Source organism: Gavia stellata, chromosome 7 (assembly GCF_030936135.1).
Source record: "Gavia stellata isolate bGavSte3 chromosome 7, bGavSte3.hap2, whole genome shotgun sequence".
Lineage (NCBI taxonomy): Eukaryota > Metazoa > Chordata > Aves > Gaviiformes > Gaviidae > Gavia > Gavia stellata.
Window position 1 is genome coordinate 8,936,959 of NC_082600.1, and position 15,611 is coordinate 8,952,569.

General features: G+C 37.5%; 1 protein-coding gene across 2 annotated transcripts in view; it reads right to left on the reverse strand.

The window, feature by feature from the left end:
- Positions 1-15,611, reverse strand: part of PPP2R5E (protein phosphatase 2 regulatory subunit B'epsilon) — a 72,345-nt gene that overhangs the window by 17,940 nt on the left and 38,794 nt on the right. For both annotated transcript variants that reach the window (XM_059819177.1, XM_059819176.1), the window contains exon 3: positions 11,517-11,713. In XM_059819177.1, the coding sequence (XP_059675160.1) occupies positions 11,517-11,713 (197 nt within the window). The remainder of the gene's footprint in view (positions 1-11,516; positions 11,714-15,611) is intronic.

A 15,611-nucleotide genomic window follows, 5' to 3' on the forward strand; every position in this document is an offset into this window, starting at 1 on the left:
TGCCAAGTACAGAACTTGGTACTAAATGCAAGCAACAAATAGTATTTCCTCGACACTTAGCCTACATTTTATTTCACGGTTGGTTTGCTTTGCTTAATCTTATTTAGAGGTATTTTGATGAGCCTGCTTGGCTTTGTGAGGTTCATGCTATCAGCAAAGACTGAACCAGAGTGCTTTCCTGGGTTAATTATAGTGCTGAATGGAGTGTATAGCTTATTATGCAGCAAATCTGATAAACTGCAAACATGCTGCAGGGCCTTTTCTGCACTTTGAAGGTGATGTTGTGCCTTCTTTGCTCTCTGCTACTGCATTTGACCCATCTCTAAGCTGGTTAATCAAACAGCTGGGGAAAGCAGCATGTTATCTCCTAATCCTGTCTATACATGACCCCTTCATAGTAGTTCAGACAAACTAAGCTATTTAAGAAAGAAAACTAGTATGTTCTTCAACATCCTTATTTATTTTTCCAGCCTTTTACTCCTGAAAATGTTTTAAAGTTAGTCTGTAGGGCGTATTTTCAATATCTTGGCAACTTAGTAAGAAAGGGGGCTTTAAAGCCAAGAGTTTAAATACAATCCAAATACTGATAAAACCAGACTGAAACAGACAGAGTGAAGTTTTAGCAAGCAAGACAAAGAGAAGAGATACAGGTACTGGATAAACAGAAAAATCAAACAAATCTAGGAACTGCAGGAAAGCGCATGTGGTGCATACGAGTGAGGAACATTCACCGAACACAAGGGAAAGAATAAGTAAGGCAAACCAGTGAGCATCGGGAAAAGGGAGGTCAGGTGGGTTTCTGCTTGGACTTTTTCTTTCTTGCCACAAGAGGGTGTATTTCACTACAGTTACAGTAGGCACATACTTCTACAGAAGCCTTCACTGTATATGTAAATCTCATGTTTTCAAGTCACATGGCTTTCAACCTTAAAAGATATAGCACTTATTATAGCTTGTGCCGAAAGATACTGAACGCTACTTGCCCTGTATACATACCTGCCAAGTGAATACTAGCATTTATTAGGAGACAATCTTTTTCTCCTTTCTCTATCCCCTTCCCCTGACTCATTCACTTCTCTCAAGAGTCCCTCCATAAAAAGACTTTTCTAGTCTCATGAGGAGAAGTCAAATAACTATTCCAGGAATACACGCATATTATAGTTTGTCTTTCCTCAAGGATTCCTGAGCTCCTCCTTCTACTATCCCTGACATGAAAAAGCAGGGAAAGGAGGAAAGTGACCAGAATTAGCAGGACAGAGTCGTTTCTGTGTTAGAGCACAGGGCAAAAGAGGGTAGACAGCCCAAAGGATTCCCAAGTAAAAAGGGGAAAATGTACCTATTGGTGCCTTGGATCCAAATATCTGGGATTCTGCAATACTTACTGAAGCATTTTTGGTTAATGCTTCACATTCAAAAATCCCAGCTTTCTCAGGATTTGGACCAAAACAGGGAAGTAGCAAAACCAAAGGCATTCCGCAGCTATTTTTTTTTCTGCTTTAAACTTACTTTGAAACAAGAAAGAAATTTTTCTGCAAATTTAACCATACATAAATTAATGAAACTTGTACCAACAGATCAGAGAAATCATAAGTATTCATCAGCTGTTGTGTTTAGAAACTGGAACAAATACTGAATTATGGCACAAGCAAAACCTGTAAGGAAAAGTACATACTTTCAGAATGAAAAGCTAAACTAAGACAAATTCCTGTAAGATTTAAATTCAGTCAAACCAAGCCTTAAGCAGTTAGTGCCAGGGTCTTAACAGCATGACAGAAGTATGAAGGGTTCAGTTATGATTAGTTACGTGCCAGCGCTGACACCCAAATCTTGAGCTTGTAACAAAACCAGTATGATTTCTGGAGAGTGCCTATTAAAAAAAGGCCAGTCTCAAGACAACTCAAGAGTACATTTTTTTCCATAAGAAAATTAAAATGCAGGAATAAATGCAATGCAAGTTAGAATACGGTCCTAGTATACAGTTTGCTCTCTTTAATTTTCTTTTTTTCATTAGGAGTAAAGATAAGCTATATGGGGCCAAAACGCAGATATTCTCCTGAGGAGAAGAGACAGAACAGGTTATCTTTAAGTGATTTGTCCAGGTTATCATAATTTTAAAAGATAATGTGTGCCATTATAGTTACATTAATCACCACAACACAGCATGATAGGTCATTTACATGCAGTGTCAATTTATAGCATGCTTATCTAAATCAGTAGCCTCTGGGTGGCTAATGTTTATAAGCCTCTAGGGGAGAACCGAAGGCAACAAGTTCTTCCATGCATGAACTGCCCAGCTGTACATTAGAGACTTTGACAGCCACCACACAAAGATGGGAATATGCTACACCAAATCTGTAAAGAACAATTTTTCTCAGACAGGCATAAGGTAGCTATTTAGTATTTATCCCTAGGCCCAAGCAGCATGCCAAAATTCCTTCAGCTGGATAGCTGAATTATTTCTCTTCTGACCTCTGTTGGATCATCAAGCCAAAGGACATCCCTGCCAGCCTGCATATACAGTCCCTGATGATTCCTCTCCCACAGCCAACACAAATGACTATTGATCAATACTGACTTCCGTCTTCCACTGATTAGGAACACCTCCAAGCCTAGATGATATTTTTGTAAAGCAAACCAGAACTCTAATATTCTAGAAAGTTGTATCATGACAGATCTCCCCTATTACGTTCTCAAAGACATCTGCACGCTGTCCTCCATGACAGTACCTTTCAGAAGCTCACACCAAACTGCGTGTAGAAAAGTACATCACTGCTCCCCCGCTTTGCAGAATTTGAACACCCAAGTGCCAGAAATCAATTTAACAAATCAGTAAAATCTACCCATTGGCAAGGAATCTAGAATTTCCAATATAAAGTTGGAAATGCTGAAATGATGGATTTTTAAAATTGGAGATGCCCAGAAACCTCAAAGCTCCATGTCAGTGTGTCAGTCAGGCACAACTCCAACCAGAAGCAAGACAAAAACTCTTCCAGCCAATTACAAGTCAATGTCAATTCATTAAAAAGAAACAAGGAGATGGGGAAGGCTCCTCTGATACCCCCCACAAAGAATGGGCTGCAAGTTCTGAACAGATCTGATGACTGGTATCTGGCTGGCAATGCAGAACTATGAAACTACGAATATACAGTTCAAAGTAACAAGCTTCAAGACAGCTTTGATTTTATCACCACATTTATATTTGAAATAACTTTTAGAAAAGAAAGTACTAAGAGGCTTAAGTCTGAAGTCAGGAATAAATGTTTTGAGAAGTCCTCTCTTTGTCCCTCACTGGAGCGCTATAAAAATGACAACGCTGTAACAGAAACACTTCACAAATTCAATTTCAGCTCAGCGCTCCTACTCTGTGCTGTTTGAAACAAAGATTTTTATCAGTAATAGCTTTCCTGAATGGAGCCTGAAATGAAAACAAACATACACGCAGGGAAGCTTAATACATTAGCTATATGAAAACAGGGTAAGTGGATACCCAATTAGCTCACAGAGAACACCCGTTCTTCTATTACCAATATGTGGAACGATCCAAATAAACCCCATGTACATATGAAATTGAAACCAAGTTACCTCTGCACACACAATGTTTAAACTACCATGCATATTAACAACATACAGTAACGATAAAATGTAATTAAGCTATAACGTGAAGCCATGCTAACTGGGAGACAACAATGGCCCCTGGAACAGATACTAAACTTGTCCTTCTGAAATATAGCTGAGTATGTGGTTTTTTAGTGTTGTTTATGGATTTACATATTTTAGAGCCTGAAGTGACTACTGCAGTCACTTGGCTATAATCTCTCTATATAACCCATTGAATTGTTCCCAGAAGTTTGACTAAAGTACATCTTACAAAAAGAAATATCTAATTTTATCTTAAAAGATTATAAATGGTTCCACCAGCTCTCTTCTCCTAAAGTTTTACCGCTAATCTAACAATACCACTGCTTCTGATTTCAGGGTTGAATCTGCCTGATTCTTCTTTGGTTCTCGTTAAACCACCAGATCTCTTCTACATCTGTATATATATTTGCATATGCCATATGTATCTATTTATATATGGGTATTTTTATATAGACATGATACTTCTCAACCTCTGTGCTGCTAAATGGAAGGATAGAGCTTCTGAACCCAGACCCTTGTTGGTTTCTTTGTTTGTAATCCTGTGATGATTTTTCCTTCCTTCCTTTGAGCTCCCACCTGTGCGCAACAAGTGTGTACTGGGGTACGTATAAAAAGCCAGACCAACTCCCTCTTTTTTTTGCATGTTGCCATTTTAGTTATCAACATTCACTTCTTTGAACAGTGCACTGTACCAGAAACTCATATTAACATACTCATGACAGTAATCCACAATGCTCAGGTTCTTTCCTGCACTGCTGCTTGCTTCAACACAGTCTTTCAGGGTTTAGTGTTATATGCCTTCTTTTTGCCCAGCAACATTACTTTGGACTCGGTTGCATTAAAATGAACTACATTGGATTGCGAACACAGTCAACAATCCAGATCACAGGGTGGGGGGAAAACAGTCCTTCTCATCTTTTCTTGACCTTTAAGTCTTTTAAAAATTCAATCAACAACCTGCAAGAATTTAGCTCTAAATCAGGGCTCCTAAACTTGTTAGCTAACCATCACCCACTTCAGCAATGGTAGCAGCTTCCATCCGTATAGATGAGCAAGCAGCAAAATTGAGATCCTTAGTCCGTGCTTCTGTTAGCAGCGAAGTGCAATAGGAGCAAGTTTGTAGAACAAAAGAGCTGGTGCTCAGGTGAAATGTCCACACTATGTACGTTTGGAGGGAGCAGTTTCTTTCTAGTGATCTCTTGCATTGAAGCCCATAAGCAAGTTGGGAAGCATTAGGTACACCCCTGGAGTAGACTTTTTTTTCCAAAAGGAACCGCATTTACAAACCCTAAGACTTCACTATCACAAGCATCAAAGTGGACTGAGAACAAATGGGAGATCCGTTTCAAGAGCACACTCACAATCGGAATCAGAAGCGCTAGCACAGACCCATCCCCAGGCAGCACCCCTGGGTACACCTTCTTGCTGCTGGAAACTGGAGCCCTGAAATTCCACCCTAGGTCACCTAGACCTGAACCATAACAGGGTACCCTACTAGCAACAACCCTGTTCATCACTATCTCCGTGTAACTATGTTTTGAGATGATCCAGTGGAACAGTTATTTAATACGTGCCCAGCTAATTCTATGCATTACAATCTAAAAAAATCATAGGAGTAACTCAAATATCTTGGACAAATTAAAGCACAGTACCAGCAGAAAGAGCCCCTCATCTCTAGAGCAGGCATCAGATCAAGTGAAAGCTTGCCAATACATGAACTTGAACTCTAGACAGCATTACAAAACTCATACTGTCTCCGACTCCAAACTGAAGAACAAAACAAAAAATTCAAAACCCAAGAAAACAATCCCCCAGAAGATTCACATTGTGCTTATCTATGGACACAATGCTCAAAAGGTATTTAAGAAGATGACACAGCCAAACTGGGGGGTGGGGGTGCACACTCCTGTAAAAAAAAAAAAAAGCTGCAGTCAACACAAGTATTTCTTGGAACAAAAATCTTTTTCCAGTTTATTTCTTTGCTTTAGACCTAGTCCCTGTACTGTTATGCAGATAAAGTCTGACAAATGAAAGGCCTATGTAACCAACAGGAGGAATAATGGATACGGGTAAATGTAATTACATACTGTCGGGAAAAATTATTAGGGACAACTACTGCAAGAGGAGCTGCCTCCAACTGATTTTTTGAGAGGAATACAGAACATCGGAGCCTCTTCTTTTAATAAGCACTGTGGGTTTTGTACAAACTAGGTGTATAAAGAATGCGAATAATAAAAAGCATCTAACAGAGGAGTTTGGAAATAACGCATAAAAGAAACCAAAGTTAGATTCTTTTCTTGCTTCTACAGAATTGATAACCCTCACACTAAAGAAACCAGAACAGAATTTAAAATATGATGTGATTTTTATCCATTTATTTTAAACTTCAATAGCATGCTTGTTCCATCACGGCTGCATCTACATGATGATTTTTAATCAAAGTCCATTTGGGGGGTCAAAGGACACTGCATCTTCCTTTCTGCATTTCAGATGGTTTCAAAACAACCTGTTGAACTTGTACTGATTCAAGTTAAGTTTAAGATTAATTCCTAATATTTTACAGAATTCCTTAAGTTATATAAAATTCATATTAGAAAAAAAGACATTATTTGTCAGTTTTTCTAAGAGTATGTGATTTTCTCTTAAACTCAAAATGACATTCAGTACTGTATTTTTAAATTGAATATAAGAACCAACAGAACATATGCACGGGTTTTTTGCTAAATCAAAAAGGTAAGACTGACTATAGGTACACTTGCATAAAAATCTCTATCCAAGAACATTTTAACACAGAAAACCCTAAACCGGATGAACATTTAGCAAGCAGGGTGGCATACTTAGTCATAAGCTATAGCTAAAGCTATAGAAAATAGAGGAATTCATAATGCCTATAAAGTCTAACAGCTAGCAAACGTCCTAAAAATAGATTCCTTAACATGCTAAAAAATTCATGGCTTAACAAGATATTCTTTATGCTTAAAAGGCCCGTCACAAACAAACTCCTGATCAGACTCTGCCCTCACATCCGTTGAGACAAACCTGCAGAAAAAGGAATGCAATCCCTCTAGATTTATGTCATTAGAAAGAAGAAAAAAAAAAGGGGGGGAAAAAAAGGAAAAAAAAAATCAGAACCTGACCTTTCAAATGCAATTTTTGGTATTTATTTTGGTATTCATTTAACCAAGTTTCTTTCACTGTGTTGGCTCCACACAGCTTCTGAGCCACAAGACATTTATTATGATGTTTCACTTTGGCTATAGAGATTACAGTTTTATTTTACTTGATTCATCATTACAGAAAAGATAAATATGACAACAGGAAGCCAAAGGCATTTCTGCACTTTGAAGAGAGGAGAACAAAGTAATATTATTCCATTCTAAAAGGTACATCTCAAAAAAGTTTCATTAGCCATCTCTTATGGGCTAGCAACCGTCCAGGTTGCATAAACATCACGATAAACGTCAGGGGTTGGGTTTACAATGTTTGAAGAAGCAAGTAGGAGAGCTGAAATGTTGCTCACCAACAAAGAGATTCATCCAGATTTCTCAGTTTACCACCTTGTCAATTTTTCCGATCCAATTTTTGAAATGAAAGAAATCAGTTTCCTCAATCTGTCTTAATACCCAGAAAACACAAAAAGCTCTACTACATACACCTTTTAGGATACCACAGATAATAACAAACATTTATTTCATTCAACTACCATTGCTTAATCTACCAGCAGAATCAGCATCATTAGTTTAAGCCTCCACATTTTGCTCAGACAGGAACAAATTTTAGATTAAGTGTCCAATTATTGGCTCAGGAAGTCATATTACTGGCATTTCCTTCTTAGCAGAGTGTAGTTTAATTGGCAAGGGCCTTTTTTCCTAAGACTAGCCTAATTCTAAAGAATGTCATATACCCTTCTGAACAACACATCAAACTGCACGGGAAGCACACTGAGCAATACCCTCCTGAATAAATCTGTCCAGCTTATGGCCATTAACACACATCCCAACCGCTCTTCCCATCACATGGGATATTGATGACAGTGATGAGGCCACTGCAAGCTTGCTTTGGTGGCCATTAGTAAATTCAATTTTATTTTGTTTTTTTAAATAACCAATAACATGCCAAACACTTCTGTATACATCAAGCTAAAGAGAGTGGTTTAAAGAAGCGGACTTGCACACAGGTTGACAAATAGCCAAGTGATTTCACATTTAGCTATATACAACATTATATCCTATGCTCAAGAGAACAAGATGAAAATATGTGATATTACGATTAGGGATTAAGGTTTTAATGGCATGAATTTAGGATGACTGGCAGTAAAAATATCCAGAAGCTGTTATGCTGGCTACCACAAATGACTGTTTTTCAAACCCTTACATCATAACACCACCACATTATAGAAGTAATTAAAAATATCACAGTTTCTGAAGAATTTTACAGGCAACCTTTTTCTATCCTAGTATCTATAAAGCCAAACTCCTTTTGGGTCAGGAACAGAGAACACCAATATATGCGTATGTTATAAAACTAAAACAACAAAAAAAGGCTCTTCCACAGGTTTCACTTTCTTGGACATTTTAGATAATTAAGATGAGAAAGCACTTTAGCCATGAATCCTTCTTTATAAATATTAGTAACTTTTTAAGTATCAGCTTCAGACTGGTGCACCTTTTTTTCTGCTCTTAAATAGTGCCAAAATTCACAAAATACCTTCTTTCTTTTTCACCTGTTTACGACACTTCGCTTCACCTCCAAATCACAGTAGCCCAAAGGGCCAAGCAGGAAATGTTAATTCCTGGATTCATAAACACGGAACGTAACAGGGAGAAGACCTTCCAAAGGGACACAGAACACTTGTGCTCCATTTTGATCAGTTTTAAAATACTGGTCTTTCAATCAAAACACTCCCATGACAATTGTGGCAGGCAGTCAATGGGGACACTAATTTGGTCAGGACATAGATACTGCTGTTTTCTTCACTATCGTGACAGGTCAGAAATTGTCAATTTGACAGCTCCTTTGTTGGAGACCTAGATGAAAATCCTCAAAAGTAGATAAAGGCGACAGTTGCACTCATTAAGCCAATTGTGTACAGTTAAGTCTGTCTCAGTATACAATTATGAGTTGAATTCTGTGTGAAGCAAGAACGTGCAATTATTGCAAAGAACATGTTACACCAAACATGATGCTTCAGCACAAAATGACTAATGCTGTCTGTTCACCAGGCAATATGCGCTGAAAACTTATTTTATATAATATTACAAGTCCTACCTTTCCCTCTGGGGCCTGTATAACTGTATGCAAAGTGATGGAGAAGCCTTGCTTTTATAGGCAAAGACCAGGAGGAAAAATAGCATTTTTACCAGATTGCCTATCTGTAAAATACGTAATACTCGCAATGCACAAAAGCGCCGATGATGTGTTCTAGTAGAAACACTGCATTAGCATTTCTTGAGATGATTGACAGAAATCATTCATGCATTGGCCATGGATTCACTCACATGGATTCAATAGCAGAGCACAGCATCCTGCTCATGTGGAATACAACCACCAAACTGTTCTTCCAAGAGCACATGCACCAAGAACACTGCTGGCTGCGACAGGCACAATTAAGGGACTCCAGCTTTCCAATAGCTTACACCTTCAGCAAAGCACAGGTGTCTGTTGCAGACTAGAGTTTGTTACAAAATTTAAATATCACAACTTTCTCAGGAAATTCTTTAGGAAAAAAACATGTCCACTTCCCTAATTACTTAGGCATCTTTTTATTTATAAAAAAATCCAGGTTTGGGCAGTCAGGGGCCACTGCGTTGTCAGATACAGGACTTCAGAATATTCTCACTCCTCCCTGGCTTAAGTAGCCTGGCACTGAAGAGAAAACAAAACCTGAGTTCAGCACCGGAGCCCAAATGCAAGGCAGAAGAAAGTAAGATGAGGAGGGGCATGATCAGGGGAATACTGGAGAAAAGAAGATAGAGCAGTATTCCATCAAAAATGAGCTAAGCTGAAACTGGAATTCCTGAAGCTCCATTAGCAAGTATCTGTGAAATCCACTGGCAAAATTCATGCTGTATCTTTACTTCCAGTGACTCCTCCATATCATAGTTACAGACTATATTTAAGTAAATTATTTAAAACCATGCTTTTCAAACTATTTAGGCAATGCATCATTTCCTTAAGATAAAAACATTTTTGTGAATCAGCCTACGTGACTGCAGGGACAGTAGGACATGCTAGCAAAGAGGTTTTGCACCTCTTCTACAGTTTAAGTTCAGATTGCTTCATAAGTTATGATTTATGATTCAAATTGAACTTTATGAGCAGTTACAGACCAAATTCTTCTTGTTTCTTGGGGCCCAATCAAGACAACACTAACTTGCAGAGTCTTTATTCTACAAACGTTGCTGCAATAAACAACTATAACCAAAGTCAATGAAAGAATACAACGTCAATAACAGAAACACTAAAAAAATACCAAATTCTCCCAGGAGGTGAGTTTGGAGGCATCTTCTACACACAGAAAAAGTACCCAATTTTATTGAAGTTATCTGTGCATCAGTATCCTGTCTATACAAAGGGGACGATGTAATTTGCTTATCACGAGGGATACAAGTAAGATTAAACTAACGTTTGCAAATCATTTAGATATTACAGTGCAGCACCAGCAGAAGAATTCAGCAAAGAACTAGTAATTCTGTATTCAGACTGGTATTTGAATGGTGCATTTGACCACATGCTGAACAAATAACACAAAAGACTGAAAAGCACTTCATTCAGAAGATTGGTCCAGTACAGAAGGGAGAAAGGGAGGGTGGGGGAGAAGGGAAAGAATCTGATCACATAATTATAGGCTTTCTGACAATGCATACACACAAAGAAGCCATATTAAGATTTTTCCATACACCCTTAATTCTGTTTTTTTCTTTGCTATTAACTGCTTGATGATTCTGTCACAATTTACAGCTATTTTTAAATATTACAGACAAGCAACACAGCATGTATCTGTGTGTCAGAAAAGAAATAAGGAGCATATATAATGCAATGTAAAATCTATTAACGTTTTTCTTCTTACAGCATGTGGCCAGTGGATTCCATAATCACACAGTACCGTGAAGAAACCAACATCACCAAATCTCTATTTAACTAATTGCTAACTCATTCAGATAACAGGTTATAAGGGTTCCGTATGGTAGCACAGAATAAATATTTTAAAGTAGTGATTGATTTTGCCAATTGCAATGAACATTCTTCACCATATAGCTAGCATCTGGTACTGTTTCCATTTTTACATTGAAAACACTATTTGACAATTTATATATACAAGGTATGGCTTTGTTGTTGAGTAATCTTGCTCACTCTAACAGCAGCTGCTATGAAGCCACATAATACAACAAGGAAATTTTCGCACTGATCCTATAGAACAATTTTAACATTTTTTTATTTAAAAATCATTATCCATGCATACTTTAAGCTATCTCCACCTAAAGTACACACTGAAGAGCTTGGATAAAGTTCAAAGAAAGATAAGAAACTTGCAAAAATTATCCCATTACTTATACTGGGGGAGAGAAAGAGGGTAGGTGGGGGGAAATGTGAGGGATTCTGATTTTATGGCTGCTGGCTTTCTCCATCAGGAAACAATCCAGGTTTCCTTTCATATATTTGTGACACTATAATAACCATCATCTACTTGACTTTAATTAAGCATATATAAAAATTAATATTTTTGTCTTTGGAGAATTATCCCCAAGTGATGTCTAGTAAAAAATACAAACCAAAGGCCTCATTTAATCCACCTACTCCAGGGTTCAATTTCGCCCACAATGCGTAACTGGAATTGCAAGTGGATTTAAAGAGACCATGAGAAAGAAGGAACTCACCATTCTAACTACTTCAGGGTAAGTCTGCTCTGTCAAACAGCCTCTGCTTATTGTAATGTAGTCCACCAGTTCATTAAGAGTGGAGCGCTTGTATTCTTTCATTTTAAGGTCTGAAAGCGTGTCCATGAAGTCAAAAATGACACAGCACTGCTGAAGTTTCTTTAGGAACAGTTCAGGCTGCTCTGAAGATGGAACGTCTATGAAACAAGAAAGGAAATCTTTGTGAGTCTGGCATCTTATTATACAAAACAGGATTTCTTTTTGAACATCAATTTCAAAGGAAAGCAGCATTCATACAACTTTTGTAAAACAGAGCTCAGATTAACAAACGAACCCCTTATAGGAACTGTATTACTATTGTGTGTTTGAGATCTTAAACATGTTGTAGAAGTAATGTAATCATCACCCGCTCTTAAGAAAATAAAGTTCACCAAAAAAGTCCAGGCTGAAGCAGAGAATGCAAACACAACAGCATTCAAGACTTAATTCTACGATATACCACGACTTTCACTGGAGGGTGACATTCACCATCATTAACTTACACTCCAAAGAAGGATAAAAGAACTGTCAAACAGATCAAGCTTGATTAATTTATATTTCTAAAAACACTGAGTCATTTATAACTCTATATAACTATATATGAATATGTATCTGAATACACAGCAAGACTGTAATTCTGCAAACAAGTTTTCAGATTCCATCATTACTCCCATGTTGACACTTTCCATAGCAAAATCAATTTTACTGAAACACAGGGAGGATTTCTTGCTGTACTATGAACACGTAGCATGCATCAATAGGAACATTTTCACACAAAATAATAGTATGTGCTTGACCAATAAAGTAAGCGGAATGTTCTACTTCCTACTTTTGCCCTGCTTTCTTAATTCTCAGCAGATAAAAGACTTAATAAAATAATAAAAGGAATGTCAACTTCTTAGTGGTTTGTTAGTTTACCAAGTGCATCAGAAAAGCGCACAGAAAGCTCAGTTTATCCAATGCTCATGTACCCAAGAGGCTAACAATAACAGACAGTTGCAGAAATCAAATATGCATTTTTAGTCTGAAAGTATGCCCTCAGACTAGAGGGCACTTCACTTCCTTTGATCTACTTTTTTTTCTAAAGGCTCAAATGCTCTGTCAGCACCAGAATCCAGCAAATGACCTTCCAAGCCACAATACAACATGTAAATGAAAAATTTGACTGATTTCAACTAGAAAAATTTTAATAGTAAAGAATTGATGTTTATTTCTTAAAACTTGGACATACTAGTAAAAAGCCAACCTAAGATGGAAGTTCTTATTGTTGACATAAGAGTATGTCAAGTTAAGGAATACTTTTGGTAAACACTGGAAGCTGTTAGTAGTTGTATAGTACTTTTAAGGATGAAGCACCATGAGTCTGTTTTAATTAAAACCACATACACAACAGTTACTAGTTTCAAGTTCAAAAGACCTATGAAATATTACAAGGTCATAGTATATAGTTGCCTAGTTTTAAAAAGTACTGATAGAGATGCAAGGACCCCAAGGCAATTCACATCAACTCTCTGCATTGGTTAAATACTGAAAAGAATAAATATGGATTGTAGTACAAATAAAGACGCTATGTGCTTTCTGACGTGACATAGTAAAGCACAACTGTTTATTCAACCTTTCTGCGGTAGTGACAGATTCAATAGGTTAACAAACTGCATCCTGCAAAGAACAACCAAGATCGTCGTAAAGTTTAATTGATGATACCAGGCAGCACACACCAATCTCATATTCATTAGGTTTGGGGAAGCTCTACAACAGCTGTGTCCAAAGCAAATTAAGGGACAAAAGAAGCGGTAAGGTTATGACACCACACTTTGTATCATCATAATTATTCACCCCACGTTCCCACAGGCTATGTTCCTCTGTGGCACAGAAGATGCAAGAAACGTGGTCCTGCAGAACCCCAATAAGAAGAGCTATGCGGGAGGAATCCCCCCCCAAACACCTCTGGAAAACTGAAGGTCCCAACACCAGGTCACCCTAAAGCCGTTCTACTGGCCAGGTCTCTTGCACACATTCTAACGCCTCACAGCAGGCAGTGCTGAAACCTAAGATAAGCCAAGGAGTCAGAGAAACTCATTAGCCTTCACCCATTGCAAAAAAGACCACTTCTATCAGCATCCTTTCTAAGGTTACAGCCTTACAGGAGATAAAGGGCCTGGGGAAGCAAAGTACTTGTGACTGCTTTCTTGCCTTCAAATAATACAAAAGAGAAGAATGGACTTCAGAATTCACTGTTATTAGCAAGCAGGCAACAATTAACTGATTTAACAATTTCTTCCAAAAGACAGACTGTAAATACAAGCTGGAAATTAAAAATAAAAAAGAGATAAAAGTGCAATCAGTTACTTTTCAAGAGTATTATTTTTAATTTTAACTTCCACTCTTTCTTACGCTATCTATAATCCACCACAGAACTTGACAACATGTAAATGGTATCAATAAAATCTATGATGTTACATGAACATAATGGGGTTTTGGTTGCATTATTCTACATGGTTTGCACACGTTTCCTTTGACCAACAAGGATATCATAGTCAAAGAAAAACACAGGCTGAAATCCAATGGGAATCCATGAAGATACAATTCAGCGCAAGTTATAACCAGACTCATATGACTGAAGATTACACTCATTTTAACGTAGGGTTGTTATTAAATAAAAATTAAAAAATGACTAAAGCATTAAAATAACTAATAAAAGTTTGTTTTCTTTTTTCCTCCAGTTAAGTATCTGGAGGTGTGGGAACAAAATGAAAAATATAATTAAGTTTTTCTCAAGAAAAACCACTCTAGAACACTACATGAAATTCACACCAGCCTTACTACGTCAACGAGCCACGTGAACGATAGGCGCAAACTAAAAAAAACCCACAAACAAACAAAAAACCCCAAAGCCCCACAAAATAAAACCCCACAAACCAATTGTTCTGGTCATATCTGCTTTTCTTTATTAAGCAAGTTGCCATTCACACTACAAAATAAAATTACAAGAAGTTTCACACAGTAATATTTCTCATTGTTCTTGGGAATTCGGAGTGCCTTGGGAACAGGGTAACATCTAATGCCTATGTTTTTTTCTACTTGGAAACAGGAAAAGTATGTTAGAGTAAATTTTAGGTGGTTGTAATATGCACAGCACAAGAGAGGGGCAGTAGAAATCAATAAAATCAGTATTCCGTGTTCCCAACCTTCCCACAGAGACCACGCCATTAGTTGGTTTGGGTTTTTTATTTTTGTTTGGGTTTTCTCTTTCTTTTTTTTTGGGGGGGGGGGGGTGTTTTCTTTAATCCTCTAACGCCTCTTTCACAGCTGTACAAACCCTTCTGTAAGATCACTAAGAATACACTTCCCCAGCCATCCTCATGCCACTATTTGGAGCAGGGAGCACACTGGTACTTGGGGTACAGACCTATTGAGCTCCACAGCAGAGCTGAACTCTGTAACGCAATGACTTGAAATTAAACATGCAGTTCCCTACAGATGTTCGCAGTTAGCTGATGAAAAACAGCAAGTCATTTTCTTCTCTGCAGAGGGATACTCAAATCTTTCAGTGAATTCTGCAACATTTTACTCTTGTGCTAACACGCAGACAAACATTTAGGCCCCAAAATTTAATAACCTGCAATATTACCATTGTACCTACTTTCAGTTGAAAGAACTGGAAGTTGAGCAACTGCTCTAATAAATCTGTGTAAATACCTATAATACTTTAATAATCTATAAAACAAAATCAAAATGACACTACTAAGTGGCATATGCGATTTATGTCCAATGGACAGGAGGGTATACACTTACTAAAATTAAAATGTAAAGAAAGATAAACTTCCATCTGGATGACTGTGAGAACTCTCCTCATTTTCAGGAAGTCTTTGCTACAAGTTAAATTTCATTCTTGTCCGTTTTCTCTTTAGCCATTTAAAACTGACAGAGGTTTTTAAATACACGGAGTATTCACAGATTCAAAGGAAACTGGCTTAGCAAAAGCAAATACTAATATATCTGAACAGTGATAATCAAGACAGAATCACAGCCTTTAACAAAATCAAGTGTTTTATA